The sequence below is a fragment of the Fusarium phalaenopsidis genome, assembly GCF_050370095.1.
Source record: "Fusarium phalaenopsidis strain FUZ10S chromosome Unknown contig_32296, whole genome shotgun sequence".
Classification (NCBI taxonomy): domain Eukaryota; kingdom Fungi; phylum Ascomycota; class Sordariomycetes; order Hypocreales; family Nectriaceae; genus Fusarium; species Fusarium phalaenopsidis.
The window spans coordinates 2,197,252-2,213,670 of record NW_028145408.1 but is presented as its reverse complement, the minus strand read 5'-3'; the positions used below and the strand labels follow the sequence as shown (position 1 = coordinate 2,213,670).

Sequence of the window (16,419 nt, the reverse complement as noted above, 5' to 3'; positions counted from 1 at the left end):
CGGTGGGATGGATGAAAACGGGCCTAAGGTGTTTAGCGTGTTGGCGGGGGGGTTCCAAGAGTGCAGCGATGACGACACTGCCTGGCTGAAGCTTGGAGGGGGAGGGGCAGAGAAGGACTGACACGAGGGGTTTGTTGATTTCCACATGTTAAAGTTGATGGGCATGAGCTTGGTTGAAGTGATTATGGTTTCACGGTAGAGCAGAATACTCTTGAGTTTCTGAGTGAGTCTAGTAGTTGTCCTCTATTTAAGTTGCTCAACCTGTAGTTGTTCATGCATCCTGTAAAGCATGATCCTTCCTTCCTTACCGCGGGGCTTCCTTGTTGGACCGTGGCTGCCCAGGCTGCTCAAACTGCGCCTGCCCGCCTTACATCGAGTCAAGGTAGGCACGTATGGAGTCCCGAGCGTCACATTTGGCCGCGCTCCTGCCGCGTACAAGCCAAAACCAGCCTCTAGCAGGCGCCGTAATTAGTCGCACCTGCATCTTCCCTGGATCCCGTTGCTCCAGGTTTTCAATTGAGGTGGCCTCTACTGTCGTCCTTAAAAACTAGGTCCCCCCACCTCAGCAAGTTGCTTAACATCCTTTTCTTTCATCCACCAACCTTTACGGCTTGCTTGTCCTTTGCTTTCTTTTGGTCTCCAAATAGTTCTATACCTGTCCCCGAGATTTGTTACTAGAAACCACCAAGATGCCTGAGGTACGTTTCTGTCGGGGTATTTCCCGCGCTGGTGGTTCAACTTGAGCTGACATGATGCTAGATCACCGCTCTCCTGTTCGACTGCGACAACACCCTCGTCCTCTCCGAGGAGCTCGCTTTCGAGGCCTGCGCCGGCCTTATCAACAAGATCTGCGAGGGCCGTCAGCTCGAGGTCCGTTTCACCGGCGAGACTCTGATCAAGGAGTTCGTCGGTCAGAACTTCCGCGGCATGCTCCTTTCGCTCCAAAAACTCTACAACATCGAGATCTCCCCCGAGGACCTCGAGTCCTATGTTCTCCAGGAGGAGGATGCTGTCATTGCCAAGCTCAAGGAGTCCCTCCGACCTTGCCCTGGCGTCGACGAGCAGCTCGAGAAGCTCGCTGCTTCCAACAAGTACCAGCTTTCCGTTGTTTCCTCGTCTGCTCTCCGCCGTGTCCGCGCCTCGATCGAAAAGGTTGGACAGGACAAGTACTTCCCCGGCGACGTCGTCTTCTCTGCTGCCACAAGTCTTGAGAAGCCCACCAGCAAGCCCGACCCCGCTATCTACCTCCACGCTATGCAGAAGCTTGGCAAGAAGGCCGAGGAGTGCGTCGCCATTGAGGACAGCAAGAGCGGTACCCTGAGCGGAACTCGCGCCGGCATCAAGGTGATTGGCTACGTCGGTCCTTATGCTGAGGACAAGCAGGCCGAGATGGAGCAGGTCCTGAGGGACGCCGGCGCCGTCATCATCATGCGTGACTGGGCCGAGTTCCCTGCTGCCCTGAAGAAGGTTGAGGCCGGTGAGGTTTAGAAGGAAGAAGGAGTCAGTTTCACACCAGTCTGCTTTTCGGAATACCCAGACATGACATGAGATGTTGGCGATGTAGCGCACAGAGCCGAGAAGCAGTAGATCCCACTTTAGACTAATCAATCTCGTTGAACAGCAAATGTTTTCGGTTTCACAAGCTTTCCACGTGAATGGTTGGTGTTATGAGATGAAGCTTATCATTGGCCAACGCTACGCCGAGTTACCGAATGGGGAGTTAAGGGCACCATGTGTTGGCATGTGTTTGTTCTTATTGTTAATGTGATAGTTACTTTCGCCAATCCATGAGAAAGCTGTTAACACTCTGCAGCGTAGACCGACTGGGGTTCGCCGCGGGGTAGGTTGTCATGATGAAGCCCAGTCTCGACTTGATGAGCGTCTTTGTAAATGAGACATCGGCCCCTGGGGTTCTAAGGTTGCCCTCATCGTCAAACAAGTAGCAATAGATTGCCAGTGCCACTCCTACAGACAAGTCCTTGCCTGAATCGCAAGCTATGACGATGCGTCCTTGGTCAGACCCGGCCAGGTAGTTGGACGCAAAGTTGCAAATTTCTAGCAAGCCAGGGCGGAGATTACGACTGGCCGCTTTGCTCTTTCCGAGACCGGCCTTCATGTACGACTTGGACTGGACCCATGAGTCCTTTTGTGTGATGTCCTGTGTCAGGGCGATGCGGCACTCGGCGGGATCAGTTGGAGCGTCGAGGGGAAGGGGAAGGGCACAGACAGAAATGCGTGGTGTGAGCTGTACACGGTTTCCCTCGTCCTTTTTACCGGCCGCGTGCTCATTGACGAGTCTGGTGATGAGATCTGGAAACTCAGCCTCTGGTGTTTCGAGGAGGGTGTCCATGTTTTCCCAGAATAAGGGTGCTGTGAGACCATGTGCCCACATCTCGGTGTCGTCCGCTGCACCTTGAATGTATCCTCCCTCATCCATCTCACTACCCACTACACGTCGACTGGCCGTGCAGCAAATAACGGGACGAAAATCGTCAAAGATGAAAGTAAGAGCATCATCCTCAGCTGGGAGAGAAGAGTCCGGGGTAACCCATACAGGACGCAAGGGTTTTGTCAGGCATGTTGGCAGATCCAGTTTGAGGGCCTTGAGAGAGGCTACAAACTCTGGGATGAGGGCTGAGATTTGGGCATGGGTTGTTGCTGGGAGGTGAGGGGGGAGGAACAGCCTGGATGAGGATGGGTTGGAGGGGAGGAGGGTGAGGTTGAGGACTGTGCACCAGATGGGGATTGTAGAGGAGATTGCGTCGGGCATACCTAGGATTAGTTAGAATGGAGTTTCAAAGAAATGGATATATCGATGTACTATAGACTCACGTTTGCCACGACGGGTAGAGTCGACAATAATGATGCTATTGACAAGACAGTCAGTATATAATCCTTGAACAAAGCAACTAGAAACAATAATTGTAGGATATAATTATACACTTACCCATCATTCTTCTCAATCAACTCGACCAAATGCATATTCAACCTCCTCGTACTAAACTTCCAAGCCCTCTCATGCCCATCCGTGCTCTTAAAGTACGCACTCCCCGCCTTGCGCGCCGGCGGGACATACCAGCTCCCGCAGCGCTCATTGGCGACGAGGGGCCTCGTTCCGTACGCCAGAGACACCTCGCGCACAAACTCCGAGTCGGTGCGGATGCTGGTGAGCCGGTTGTGGATGGTGAGTGTCGTGCGCTTGAGAGAGGCCATGAGCTGCGACATGGAGGGCTGCTCGCGCTGGGGGAGGATGAGGTCTGAGAAGAGGGGGTCGGGCATTTTGGGCGGTAGTTTGAGTTTTTGTGATATATAGAGACAAATGAAATTGGGTATAAGAGGGAAAGTCGGTGGATGGAGTGTTGGTGCTTATATCGACGTTGTGATGCTGAGTTTTTGGTGGAGCAGAGTTGCTCGTGGTTCGTGGCTTGAGATCCACCGATAAGCACGAATACAAAGTATAGCCACCACGAAATCAATTGCAGTTCTCGGCTTTTTGTATGAGATTGGTCATTACTTTTTGTTCATTCTTCATCCTAGATATATACGTAAATAGCAACTGGTATTTTATCCTCCTACTCAAGCCTCCACTTGCCATCCTCAACCACAATCTTGACCTCCCTCTTCTCGTCAATGCTCCTCCGGCCAGCCTCGAGAATGGCCGTCGTAGCGATGGTGTTCTTGAGGGTAGGGAGAGGCTTATTGTCCAGGTCTGTGGGCGTGAGCTTGCCAGAGTTGACGGCGCGGCATCCGTCGACAAACTTCTCCATAGAAATATAGCCGTAGCCAGTCTGGCCGGCAAAGTTGCCGTCCTCGTCGGGGGCGTACTTCATGTAGAAGGGGTTGTACCACATGAGCTGGCCGACAGAGTCGTCGGCCACGTCGTAGCCGCGCTTGGCCTGGTCAACACGGATCTCGCCGTTGGCGGCAAGGTAGTGGAAGTACTGGTTGGAGTGAACACCGGCCCTCTGGGGTGCCGTCCATGAGGCAGTGTAGACACCAACAGCGCGCTTGCTGGGGTCATCCTTCTTCAACCAGGTGACGAGAAGAGAGATGGTGTCTTCGGTGGCGGGGTCGCAGCCCAGGTCAAGAGCAACACCCTTAGAGGAAGAAGCTGTGACGGTCACGGGGACGTATCCGCGCTCCTGGACCATGGAGTCGCAGATGTCAATGTGGTGGCTGTTAAGGTAGTAGGAGATGTCCGACTCCTTGCCGGCCCAAGCCTTGAAGGTCTCGAGCTGCGACTTGGGCTGGGACATGTAGCTGTAGAAGTAGTTGAAGTCGCCAAGGGTCTGGGCCTTGGCGCGGGCGTCGGCGTAGGCGGGGTCGAAGCGCTTGTGGTGCTCGACGTAGACATAGACGCCCTTTTCACGGGCCAGCTCGACAAGCTCCTGGTGCTGCTCGAGGATCTTGACGGCGGGCTTGGTGATCATGACGTGGATGCCGCGCTCAATGGCATAGCGGGCGATGGGGTAGTGAGTAGGGTCCGGGGTGAAGATGGTGATGGCATCACCAGCCTTAAGGCCGTCAATGGCGGTCTTGTAGGCATCGGGGTCTACGGTGTTGTTGTCGGGGAAGGAGTCGAAGGAGGTGTCGAGGTTGTTGTAGACTTGGGTGATGTTCTTGTGGAGATGCTCGCCTACGGGTGTTAGCCATCATGACATGAAGCTGCTGAGGGGGAAACATACGGATGGCAGGGAACTTCTTGCCATTGACGCCAACCATGCCCAGCTTGTTGACCTTTTCGCGACGTCGCAGGTCAAACAGACTGAGGCCGACAACACCGACCTTCTTGTCTGAGCCAGAGGCGCCGCCGCCGACAAAGCCGGTGGTGTACTCGCCGGTACCGATCTACAACAGTTAGACCGGGTTAATTCGGTTGGATTTTGGGGTATAACTCACCATCAACACGTTAAGAGGCTCCATGGTGAATGTGAGGGTTGTGTAGAGAAGTATCGTAAGAGAGGTGTTGGCGATGACGAGGGGCAGGCGGGGGAGGGGCAGAAGCTATGATGAGAGCAAAGCGACAAGCAAAAAGAAGCAAAAAGAAAAGCTCGCAAGCACTTGTAGCAAACTCGGGTGAAAAATTCACTAAAGTTCTAGGCGAACAGGTGGAGATGTTCCGATACACAGCAAGAATGATCAACAGAAATTCACCTGGACATGAGGTTGAATATGAATGTTTCGCTCATGTCTCCGATATACACCAAATTACAGGTTCGGGGTTCCCACCGAAGTGAGGGGTCAAGTCAATTGGAGGATAAATCGAGCCCGGCGAGAAATCCCCCCCAATCCCGAGGCAGAGAGTGCTTTCAAACTATGGGGGGAGGGGGGGAAGTCATGATGGCAGGCCCCCGGGTAAAATCTGATGTTGTATGCGCTCATGTTTGAGAGCTTTCGAGTGGGGAAGGGGGGAAGGGGGGAAGGGGAAATCTACGATTTGGGACGATCCGGGGGATGGGGAAAGGAATGGCATCATGTGGTTTGCGAGTCGTTTGATGGCTTGTGATAACCCTCCCCCCAGACGGATAGACGTCTATAGATGTCGGGGGTGGAGAAGCAGGCAGAGGTGTTGGAGTGAAGTATGAAAGTGAAGCACGGGGTGAAGCTCACGGAACGGTCATGATTACCAGATGGGGAAAGTAGGATCAGGAACCTAAGTCTTGAGCTAGGTAGCTATTCCGACGAAGGTGTGAGAAATCCGTCGGGGAAGGAAATCGACAGTTCAAGGTGAGAGAAAGCGAGCGAGTGAGAGAGAGCCACCCCCAAACCATCAGAGCATGTTGTAGGATCATCGCAGGATGCAACATTTGGAGCGAGCGAATAAAGAGCCCATGAGGGGGAGGGGTTGACATTGACCCCTCCCCCACCCCCACGGCAAAGAAGTACCTAGCTCCCCCCCGCATTCCCTGGCAATATCCGATAGCCAATTGAAGAGTAGGTGATTTGGTTTCACAGTGTGAGGCGCATTCAAAGGTTCAGTCATGATATCTCATTTAAACGCCCTTGCAAGTCATTTTAGATACATGAAAGGTGAAAATACATGATAAACAGTGGTTCTCAATCAAAAATCACTTGCATGACTCCATTTATCCCCTATAACCACCCATCCGTGAATCATCTGCTCCCGCCTGTACAGTATCAACTTGCTCCTCTCACTGGTGGAACATCTTTGGGGGCCGCCGCCGAGAATTCCCCGTCCACCCAACGCCATGGAAACCCACTACCCCCCATCAACACCAAAACGTTTCTACATCACCACCACAACTTATACGCATCTAATTCGTATTCACACGCCCAGCCCGGTTACTCTTCCGGCCATGCTTCATTAGGGGGACTTTGCCGCCTTAGTTCCGGCTCAACTCAGCTCGCCTCGATGATGCACTTTGCCTCCCACGCACACTGTAGCCCTTGACCGGGGGAAGCTTCTCCTCCTGGCTAGGCAATCGGCACGAGGCTACCATCAGAGCGTGGGATGTCCAACATGGGACCCTCTAGAATCCGCATCGTCGTCTCAGTAGCGTCGCGCCCATCCCGTCAGCCCGGTTCCCCATGCCGGGACTAGTCCAGGGATGCAAGACTTCGCCGGCCTCTTGGGTTGTCGATGAGGGATGCATCCACGGGATATCTCGCGTCGAGAAGCAACCTTCTGCCGAATGCGGTTCACTTGATCTGTGAAAGTGCCGATCTCGCATTCTTCCTCATAGGTCAAACCCCCGCAAGCCAGGATGGTCACCGGTCAGATTTCGTGATGCGCCTCAATCTGATCGAGTCCTTGGCCGCGGCCAGGCTATAGACGGAATTTGATTCTGCGCCAACATGGCATTGGTCGTCTGTTTCTACAATGACCATCTGTTTCGTCTAGTTTCGCCCGCCTAGCAAGGATGCTCCGGTGAAGGACGTGTGACAAACAAAACAGCTAACCAACAGCTCGCTTCTAGTCGTTTCTCTTACAGATTGTCGCGCAATGCAATGCCGTACTACCGCTCAGAGACCCAAGGAAGGGAGAGTAAATGTCCCCTCGGCTTGCATTGCATACTCCATCGAAAATGTCACGTCCTTGGGGGAAACAATCGAGCCAATACCCACGCGACTTCTTGCGCACTTGACTTTTCCGAAGCGAATCCACCCCCAACTTTAGCCTCACGCACGCCGCAGCCATTAGCTCCCGAAGACCACTCCTCGGCTCAGTATTGCATTTGATGTTTCTATAAAGTCCCTCGCCTTCCTTTTTACCCCTGGTTCTGTGTTTTTGCGTTGTCTTGTATTCTGGTTTCATTTGTCTCGTCACCATCTCCATCTCCTATCCCACAACTCATCCCCCCACAGCCATCATGACTACTTCCAACGGCGCTACAAACGGCTCTAATGGCCACACTGGCCCTCGCCGCCCGCTTCCCACGGGTATCTACGCCCCTGTCATGACCTTCTTCGACCCCGAAACTGAGGATCTCGACATCCCCGTCATCAAGAAGCACACGGTGCGACTGGCCAAGGCTGGCCTTGCTGGTCTCGTGACCATGGGCTCCAACGGCGAGGCCGTCCACTGCACCCGCGAGGAAAAGGTTGCTGTCACTCAGGCCACCCGAGAAGCCTTGGACGAGGCCGGTTTCGAGTCTACCCCTATCGTCTTTGGCGCCACCGAGGGCAGCGTCAGGGGCACCGTCGAGTTGTCCAAGTTGGCCTACGCTGCCGGTGCTGACTACACTCTTGTCCTTCCCCCCTCTTACTACCGCGCCCAGATGGACGAGGAGGCCATCTACAACTATTTCATCGACCTCGCCGACGCCAGCCCCATCCCCATCATCCTGTACAACTACCCTGGTGCCGTCTCTGGTGTCGACATGGACAGCGATTTCCTCATCAAGCTCGCCAAGCACCCCAACATCATTGGCACCAAGTTCACATGCGGTAGCACCGGCAAGCTCACTCGAGTGGCGGGTGCAAAGGACGCCAAGACTCCCTTCAGCGAAGGCTCCGGTTACATGGCCTTTGGTGGTATCGCCGACTTCACCATCCAGACTCTCGTCAGTGGTGGCAGCGGAATCATTGCTGGCGGCGCCAACGTCATGCCCAAGACATGCGTGCACGTCTGGGACCTGTACGTCAAGGGCAAGCGGGAAGAGGCCGAAGCTCTCCAGAAGAAGCTGTCCAAGGGTGACTGGGTGCTCACCAAGGCTGCCATCGCCGGAACCAAGTCGGCCATCCAGAGCTACTTTGGCTACGGCGGATACCCTCGACGGCCCCTCAAGAGGCTGTCTCCTGAGCAGACCAAGGCGATCGAGGAGGGTGTCCGTGAGATCATGGAGATTGAGAACTCGCTATGAGTGAAGACGACATGAGGGGTTTTCAAGAAACACAAGACGATATGGGATTCTGCATAGCGTTGCATTTATATCTGACTTTGGGGCACTTTTATTGCCCATGGCACACTATCCAAAAAGTCGCGAAAGGGAGTTGCAACCCTGGGTTTGAGGCGCGGATAGACTAGAATGAAGACGGTTCTAGTACCCCGAGTTAGTCTAGTATATGAGATTACGAGTATTCATAGAACGGAATGAAACAGGAATGAAATTCAGGCTGTTGTGTTGGTCCATTGTAATCTGACTGTACTGGATGAGATTTTGGCGGTAGACCGTTGAGCAGAGGTAGCCAAGTGTACTCTACCTTGTTTAAACCATGTCGAGAACTACTTAGTTGATGTTGAATATCTGCAAAATGGTTCCCCCAAAATCTGAAACAACTCATACGAATCACGATACTCCTTATTGTTCCTCATTACCACCTCACAAGCGGAGCCGGAGTCAATAGCAGGTATCCAACTCCGTCTTCGGTGCAAGCTACCCTGTACGTGGAACCGGAAAAACGTCAACGTCATTGGCTGCTGACAGATCTACACTCTTCCCCCGCTTCCGATAGGCCGCTACTCGCCGAGCGTACCCCGGTATAAGCACGCGAGCGGAAGATAAACATATACGTCCGTCTCCGGCCCTTCACGATTGTTCAACTCTTCTCTCAACTTCTTTCATCTTTTTGTTAATTGGTAGTGAAATTATGCGTGGGAACGCGAGTGGTAGTGCGTCTCGCGTCGAGGACGAGCGGGTCAGCGATGAGCGGACACCGCTGCTCAAGTCGACGACGGATCAACCTCAGGATGAACGCCCTGAGCCAGCCAGCGAGACGCCGGGGGATGTCACTGAGCGAGGAGTGCCTGAAGGACAAGAGGAGGAGACTACGGTCGTCGCGGAGGAGGTGTCGTTTGCGAAGCTGGCCCTTATCTTTTCCTCGGCGTGGGTTGGCGTCTTCCTGGGCGCCATCGACTCGACTATCATCGCGACTCTCTCGGGACCCATCTCGAGCGAGTTCCACTCCCTCAGCCTTCTGTCCTGGCTGGCAACTGCCTATCTGATCTCCAATGCCGCGTGTCAGCCAATTTCGGGCCGCCTCACCGACATCTTTGGCCGCGGACCTGGCCTCGTCTTCAGCAACATCTTTTTCGCGGCTGGCAACCTCATCTGCGGCTTGGCGCGCGATGAATCCGTTATGATCCTTGGACGAGTCGTTGCGGGCATTGGAGGTGGTGGATTGATGAGTATCTCGACTTTCTTGGGCTCGGACCTCGTGCCGCTCCGCAAGCGAGGTATTATCCAGGGCCTGGGCAACATTTGCTATGGCTCTGGCGCTATGCTGGGTGGTGTCTTTGGCGGCTTCATCAATGATCACACTGTTTGGGGTTGGAGGTTGGCCTTTTTGATCCAGGTTCCTCCTGTCCTCTTATCAGCCGTTGCTGTTGCGTTCTTGGTCAAGGTCCCTCCCAAGCAGTCGGACAAGTCGTATCTCGCGCGTATCGACTTTGTGGGAGCTCTTCTTACATCGTCGTTCCTGGTGCTGCTACTCCTGGGCCTCAACTCTGGCGGTAATCTCGTCCCCTGGATTCATCCTCTGCCGTTGACGACCATCCCTTTGGCCGTCATCACCTTTGGACTGTTCCTGTTTTGGGAGAGCAGAGCTCGGCAGCCGATTATCCCTGTCAAGCTGCTCCTTGAGCGGACTGTACTGGCTGCTTGTCTCTGCAACCTCGTCTGCAGCATGGTCGTCATGGCGGGCATCTTCTACGTCCCGCTCTACCTGCAAGTGCGCGGTGCCAGCGCCACCCAGTCTGGAGTTCAGCTTCTACCTTCACCCGTTGGTATTTCTGTTGGTTCGCTCTCTTCGGGCTATATTATGAAGAAGACGGGTAGATACACCAAGCTGGGTGTTGCGGGTCTGCTCGTCCTCATCTTGGGAGTCGTCCTCTTCACGGCCCAGGACGGGCATAGCCCCTCGTGGCTGACCGCGACCGCCTTCTTCTTTGTCGGTTCTGGCTACGGCTCCATGCTCACGACGACACTTCTTGCCTGCATTGCCGCCGTGGACCACTCCCAGCAGGCCGTGATTACGTCTGCAACTTGTAAGCCTGAAAAATGTCTCAGAAAACTCATTCACGACTCGCTAACATGTTCCAGATCTCGCTCGAAGCCTCGGTGGCACTGTGGGGGTGACCATTGGCTCCGCAGTCTACCAAAACATCCTCAAGGCCCGTCTGTGGGAGCGGTTCGGCGATGAGCCCGGTGCCGCGGACGAGATCAGCCGAATCCGGGATGACCTCGAAGAGCTCAAGCACCTGCCCGAGGGGTGGTATGATGGGGTTATGGCCTCCTTCATGGAGGCTTTCAGGGGCGTGTGGTTGACTCTGCTGGGCATGTCCATCCTGGCGCTCATCTGCGTTTCTATGATGAGGCAGCACACGCTGCACTCCAATCTTGAGAGGCGGTAAGCAAAACTTGGTTAGAGGCGACTTGAGATGGATCTATGAAATGATAAAAAGGAGTGAATGGTCTAGATTGGATATCAAAAGGTGGATATGGGGACAATAGAGGGTGACTCTGAACAATATCAAGATTAGCTAGAAGTTAGGCATTAGCATTCACAAGACTCTATTAACAAGACATTTTTGGCGCAATATTACGGCATTATTTCTACCGAGCCTCTTTAATCCCATGATTGGATTTATCATCAAGTTCTTTTTGCCCTATCGCAACAACGTCATGATGCAGCTTTGGCAGTGTCTTGCCAGTGCAAGCTAACATCGTCCATAACAACCACAACTGCACTGAAAAAAATGTCAACAACAGCAAATCTTGATGGATAACACCTTCCTCAAGACTTCAATAATCTCCATGGGTCTAAACATAGCTACCGCAACTTCCGCATTGCGCTTGCACGTTAGCTCAAGGTAAGCTTCCATCCTCCATCACGGGACGGCATCATTACCCGTACACAACATCACTCATCCATACTATCTACGGCATCAGTACTGACAGTCATAACTATGTCTTCAAGCCCTAGATCTAGATCTGAATCGGCCTCGGCGAACAAGGCCTTACCGATGAGAGTAATGCATCAGCCATCTTCTCCCGCCATGGACGAGCGGGATGAGTCTATGCAAGACGTCCAGCCATCTGAATCCAGCATGGACACGACCACCGAGGCTAAGCGGGATGAAGAGAGCCCCCTTGATGCGGATGGATCCCCCTTGGACGACATCGGCCCAGACCTAAAGTCTGATGACAGTGATGGAAACGCAGACGACACCACCAACAGCCACGCCACTGACCCCGAGGTCATCTCCATGGACCTCACCCCCATTGAGAACAATATGCCGCGGGACTACATCGACATTGCCGTCACCTTCCCCTGTCCTCGGGTCAGCTACTTCGCGGTACAGCGGCTCGAGACCGAACGCGAGACATTCAGGGCGTTCTACCAGGCTCTCCAGCGCTGGCCTTTCCTGGCGGGTACCATCAAGGTCGTCAAAGGGGAACATGGAGACAAGCTCACTCTCGTGCACTCGCGTGGCCTGACCAGGGACATCGTGAGTCGTCTCTACAAGCTTCAACCTCCCAGCGGGGACAACTGCGAGGAGACCATCTTCTCACCCCACGACGCCCCCCTGAGTTGCTACCGAAGCGACTGCTTCTTTGACCATGGCCAAGATGTCGACGTCGATGGCTTCCCCCCCGTGACGCTTCAGATCAACTTCAAGGATGGCATGCTGGTGTTGGGCTTCTCCCTCAACAGAGTACTTTTTGATGGATTGGCCATCAACAACTTTCTCCGGCAGTATCTGAGAAACACGGCCCGCTACAGGACCACACACCCAGGTTTGTGATTTCAAATATGGACCTGCGTCACCAGAGGGCTAATGCGCGTGACAACAAGTGACCTCGCGAGACATGCCTGACACAATCGACCCCGGTCCAGACAATGGATATAACCTCCCTTTCTGGGAATGGGACCAAAGCTGCACCCCCGAGTTGCCGACTCCTCGCAAGACATTGTTGGTCCATACATTCTACCTCAAGGCTGAGGACGTCAGCCGTCTCCGGGAGTCGATTCGAGAGCACGACGCCGATTCTCACTCTTCTTGTCTGCCCTCGATTCAAGACTGTGTCTTTGCACTCTTTTGGCTCATTATTATGCGTGCTCGCTGTGAGGCTGGGTTGCTTATACCCAGTGACGCTGCTTCTGCCCACGTCATGAAGCCTGGTTTCTCCAAGAAACCTCACCCTTGGGAGTACATTGGCAACAGTACTGTTGATGCCGTCGCGACCTGTCATGTTACAGACTTGGCTGGCCCCTTTGTGACCTGGAATGATCATGAGGCCGTAGTCACTGATCATAGACGACTGGCATACGCCGCACAGCTCATCAACACCGCCCAGCAAAAGATTGACAACAGATATATGAAGAAACTTCACGGTCTGAAGCAAGCCATAAGCCCTGCCGAGGACAAGCTCGCGAGTGACCGTGCCCTCCGACGCCACACCACCAGTGTCTGCTTCGAGGATTGGACGGGCTACGCCTCCTATTGCGAGGGCGAACTCCCATTCATCACCGACTCCCAGCCATCGATCTTTGCTTGCCCGGATCAGCTCAAGGAGGGGACTGTGATTCTTCTTCCTCGCGAGGATAAGACCAGTGGACCAGAGGACTGGCCCATTTGTGTCTGTCTCACAAGAGACGCTATGGACGTTTTGGAGGGTGTCCTGCGTGCTGAGGACTGGTTGTTCGATGATGACGAGGATGATGAGCCCCTACAGAAGCCTAAGATCAAGGTGAAGCCTCAGCGAGTGCTTAAGCCTAAAGTGAAGCCTGGGGAGGGCAAATTCAAGTTGGAGTATTAACTCCTCCTACGTTTACTGAGTTGAGGAGAGGATATTCAGTCGGCAGGCATGGAAATGATGATCAAGGCCCAGGCCCAATGCCAAGAAGTGTGTATATAGGTCTAGCCACGAATGGCATAGGAAAAAGACTTCCCGTTAGTCAAATCACACCCTCGAGAGACTGAGCTGTGTAACGTTGACTCTCTGTGCCAAGCCCATGTCGAACGTTTTGAGAAGTAAGCTTTGTCTTGCCCGAGGCGCTTTGCCGAATAGAGACGTTTTGTCACCCAAAGAGTGAGGATGTGCTCACGGATGAAGCGGATGCGGGAAAGAGAGCATCTGCTGGATTTGGATACCAGTTCATCTCTCCCTTTTGACCAGAAGCCTCCATTCCTGGCGTTTATCTTGACGTGACTGTGTGTAATGGACACTTGTGCTGGACGGACAAGCTGATCAGGGTGCAAAACCCCCTTAAGAACTAGACAACCACAAGGCTAGCGACCATGGAGATTCGACGGGGTTGATGAGAAACCCGTAGGGCAGAGCTCACGACGGCGAGGCCGAAAGGGCTCAAGTCAGCCGCCCTGCTAACGATAGCTGCCGCGTGCTATCACCTTAGTTGTGGGGGGAGTTGACGGGAGCTTCGAGCCCCCGGGGACCATGGCGGGGACCATACTAGCCTGCCGAGAGTTAGGGGGATGCATATAGCGAGGTTGTCGACAGCCAGGCGTGTGTGTGGCACAAGGTCTAGATCGTTGGATGGCTGCCGGTTGTCTGAGACACCCTCAACGAGGAGCCTAGACGGGAACGCGACGCGGGCCGCATTCGCTTGTCATGGCGTGTAGAGGGTGTAGAGCATGTTACGGAAGAGTTCCGCCTTGTGATGCTGTGCTGTGATCTGTACGGTGGCTGGTAGAGGGGCTCGAGGGGTGTAGTCTTTGACTGTACGCTGGCAATTATGCAACAGCACTTGTACGAGCACAGATCGCCGCTTGTTGGATATTCTCCGGTGGTCCGTGATGATGGCCGGTGGTGGCGAGTCGGACTGCCAGCGTCACTCGTTGTTCATCACGTTATCACTTGAGGTAATAGATGAGGTGAGTTGTTGAATGAGTTGCGATGTGCTGACGATCAGCTGTGCCTCTCCCCTCTCCTGTGGCGGAATCACGAGATCTGCCATGCCTCTCGTGTGCCGTAATGACAAGATATCCGAATCCGTAACGTAAAACGCAAAGGATATCGGGGTGATGGGCATCCGTCGCCACGTAGAGACGCCCCTCCGTAACAGGACCGTTTGGGGACATGTTTAACCTTCCTGCCAAGGCCATGCTTAGGGCTAGTAGGCAGGACGCTTATGCAAGCCATCGGAAAATTGACAAGGGAGCTATGACCTCGAGGGGGATTGACATAGCCGTGCTGGGATCCCCTTGGTCTAGGTAGCTATTAGCTTCCGATCGAGTATGGAGGGGCGTTCGTGTGGGAGGGCACCGGCAGCTAGGCAGGCAGGCAGACAGTCCTATCGTCCAAGGTTTCCTTCACATTAGCAGTGACAACTGCATATGGTAGGTCGTTGGAAGATCCTTCGTACAATGCTCAGACGGGTAAGGTTGTTGAGAGAATGCCATTGTTGGTGACAAGGGACCACACGGTGATCCTTTGAGGAGGCAATCCAGGGTCCTGAACTGAAGAGACATCTTTCTGTTTTCCCAAAGCAAACATTCGGCAAGCAACATCCGACTCTCAAGACGTCTTGGGACTGAGTCTGAGACATGAAAGCGCCCAACTCCACTTGCTCTCGTGATGCTCTGTAATCAGGTCGCCGGAGCTCGCAATCCGTGAGGACCCCGGGTGGTCAGTGTGACATGTACGAATGCCATTGCAGAGTTCCGCCATGAACGGTATCTCAAAGCACCAGCCAGACAAGGTTTCGTCATCTTGGCAGAGGGCCAGCCCCAGATCCAGATCTGTCACATCACGACCTGGGCGATGGGCTAGGCTAGCAAACGTTTGGAAGGCCCGCTCCCCGTTCCTGCATGCTTTTGGACTGAAGCAGGTCCCCGACGTGGGTCAAGCGTCCGACCTGGCTTTCAAGAGGCTGCAGGTCTGGATGTTGATGGGTCACGTCGACCAGGACACGATGGAGCCCATGACCCGGATATGGCTGTCAGATAGAGTTGTATGCAGGGGAATCTGCAAGGGCGAGAGGTAATCGTGATTCGCTTGCCGTTTACCGTGCCTGGATGTAGATATTAATCGTAGATCCTGTCTCAGTTTTATCTTTCTGTTTCACTCCAGCAGCAACAACCGCAAACACAATGAAGCACATTCTCATCCTTGGCACTCTTTGGACAGCACAGACTGTCGCCCAGCGATACACTTATACGACTCAGACGATAACAGAATGTTTCAGTTCAACACAGACCGACTTTGGCCCAGCGGCTCCCACACAAGGCCCTGACAAGTACTGGATGGTCGAGATGCCCGAGTGCCACGACTGCAACTGTCCTGACTGCGCATACACACACACATACACGACGACGCTTGACGTCTTTTCTCCCAAGGGACTGGCCAAGTTCCCTTATGAGGTCAAGGAGATCTACCAGGGCATGTCTACAATGCCTGCGGATGCGACCCCGACTGCAATGCCATATGGCTTCACTTCGGCTGTCGAGACTTGCAACATCTGTGGTGATGAGCCCATAGTTGCAACCATGACCTATCCTCGGGGCGGAAGCCCATACCAAGAGAATGTTCCTGTAGCCACGGGTGTTGTGAAAACCAAATTCGAGCGGCCTTCGACCCTGAGAACCCAGGTCGTTGGCGAGGAGGCTACTGCAGCTCCTTCAGGGGATGACCAGGACGATGACGACGAGACTCTCCTTGAGAACACTCTCATTTACCACAAGGCTACCGACGTCGATGGGGTTGACCCTGATGACTTTCCTGACTTTGTCGAGTCTGCCGACTTTGGCATCGGCGACGGCACCATCCACGATGATGAAGAGGAAGAGGAAGATCAAGATTCAACACCGACAACAGAGAAATTCAGCAACTTCCATGAGCTGGAAGAAATCGCGGCAGCACCCTCAAAGGAGAAGGACAATGCGGCAGGCAGCATACAACCGCCAGCCAAGGCCGCATTGGCACTCCTTCTGTCACTAGCATTCATAATATGATGAGGCATCATATAAGAAACATCAAAAAAGGAGGGAAAACA

General features: G+C 53.8%; 7 protein-coding genes across 7 annotated transcripts; 5 read left to right on the top strand and 2 right to left on the bottom strand.

Annotated features, from left to right (window-relative positions):
• Positions 1–689: 689 nt before the first annotated feature.
• Positions 690–1,488, top strand: LRP88_06255 (HAD-like domain-containing protein; the record flags this gene model as incomplete). Its single annotated transcript, XM_083242795.1, has 2 exons — positions 690–698; positions 760–1,488. The coding sequence occupies 2 exons, from the start codon at positions 690–692 to the stop codon at positions 1,486–1,488; spliced, it is 738 nt and encodes a 245-aa protein (XP_083101731.1).
• Positions 1,489–1,771: 283 nt separating this feature from the next.
• Positions 1,772–3,279, bottom strand: LRP88_06254 (tRNA A64-2'-O-ribosylphosphate transferase; the record flags this gene model as incomplete). Its single annotated transcript, XM_083242794.1, has 3 exons — positions 1,772–2,772; positions 2,833–2,867; positions 2,948–3,279. 3 exons carry the CDS (start codon positions 3,277–3,279, stop codon positions 1,772–1,774), a joined length of 1,368 nt encoding a protein of 455 aa, XP_083101730.1.
• Positions 3,280–3,572: 293 nt separating this feature from the next.
• Positions 3,573–4,923, bottom strand: LRP88_06253 (Gfo/Idh/MocA family protein; the record flags this gene model as incomplete). The annotated part of the gene is made up of 4 exons (XM_083242793.1): positions 3,573–4,631; positions 4,682–4,701; positions 4,767–4,848; positions 4,900–4,923. The coding sequence occupies 4 exons, from the start codon at positions 4,921–4,923 to the stop codon at positions 3,573–3,575; spliced, it is 1,185 nt and encodes a 394-aa protein (XP_083101729.1).
• Positions 4,924–7,331: 2,408 nt separating this feature from the next.
• On the top strand, positions 7,332–8,324 carry LRP88_06252 (dihydrodipicolinate synthase family protein; the record flags this gene model as incomplete). The annotated part of the gene is made up of 1 exon (XM_083242792.1): positions 7,332–8,324. The coding sequence occupies one exon, from the start codon at positions 7,332–7,334 to the stop codon at positions 8,322–8,324; it is 993 nt and encodes a 330-aa protein (XP_083101728.1).
• A 727-nt stretch (positions 8,325–9,051) lies between these two features.
• Positions 9,052–10,813, top strand: LRP88_06251 (major facilitator superfamily domain-containing protein; the record flags this gene model as incomplete). Its single annotated transcript, XM_083242791.1, has 2 exons — positions 9,052–10,447; positions 10,503–10,813. The coding sequence occupies 2 exons, from the start codon at positions 9,052–9,054 to the stop codon at positions 10,811–10,813; spliced, it is 1,707 nt and encodes a 568-aa protein (XP_083101727.1).
• Positions 10,814–11,458: 645 nt separating this feature from the next.
• On the top strand, positions 11,459–13,223 carry LRP88_06250 (uncharacterized protein; the record flags this gene model as incomplete). Its single annotated transcript, XM_083242790.1, has 2 exons — positions 11,459–12,200; positions 12,259–13,223. 2 exons carry the CDS (start codon positions 11,459–11,461, stop codon positions 13,221–13,223), a joined length of 1,707 nt encoding a protein of 568 aa, XP_083101726.1.
• A 2,294-nt stretch (positions 13,224–15,517) lies between these two features.
• On the top strand, positions 15,518–16,378 carry LRP88_06249 (uncharacterized protein; the record flags this gene model as incomplete). The annotated part of the gene is made up of 1 exon (XM_083242789.1): positions 15,518–16,378. One exon carries the CDS (start codon positions 15,518–15,520, stop codon positions 16,376–16,378), a length of 861 nt encoding a protein of 286 aa, XP_083101725.1.
• Between the last annotated feature and the right edge of the window lie 41 nt (positions 16,379–16,419).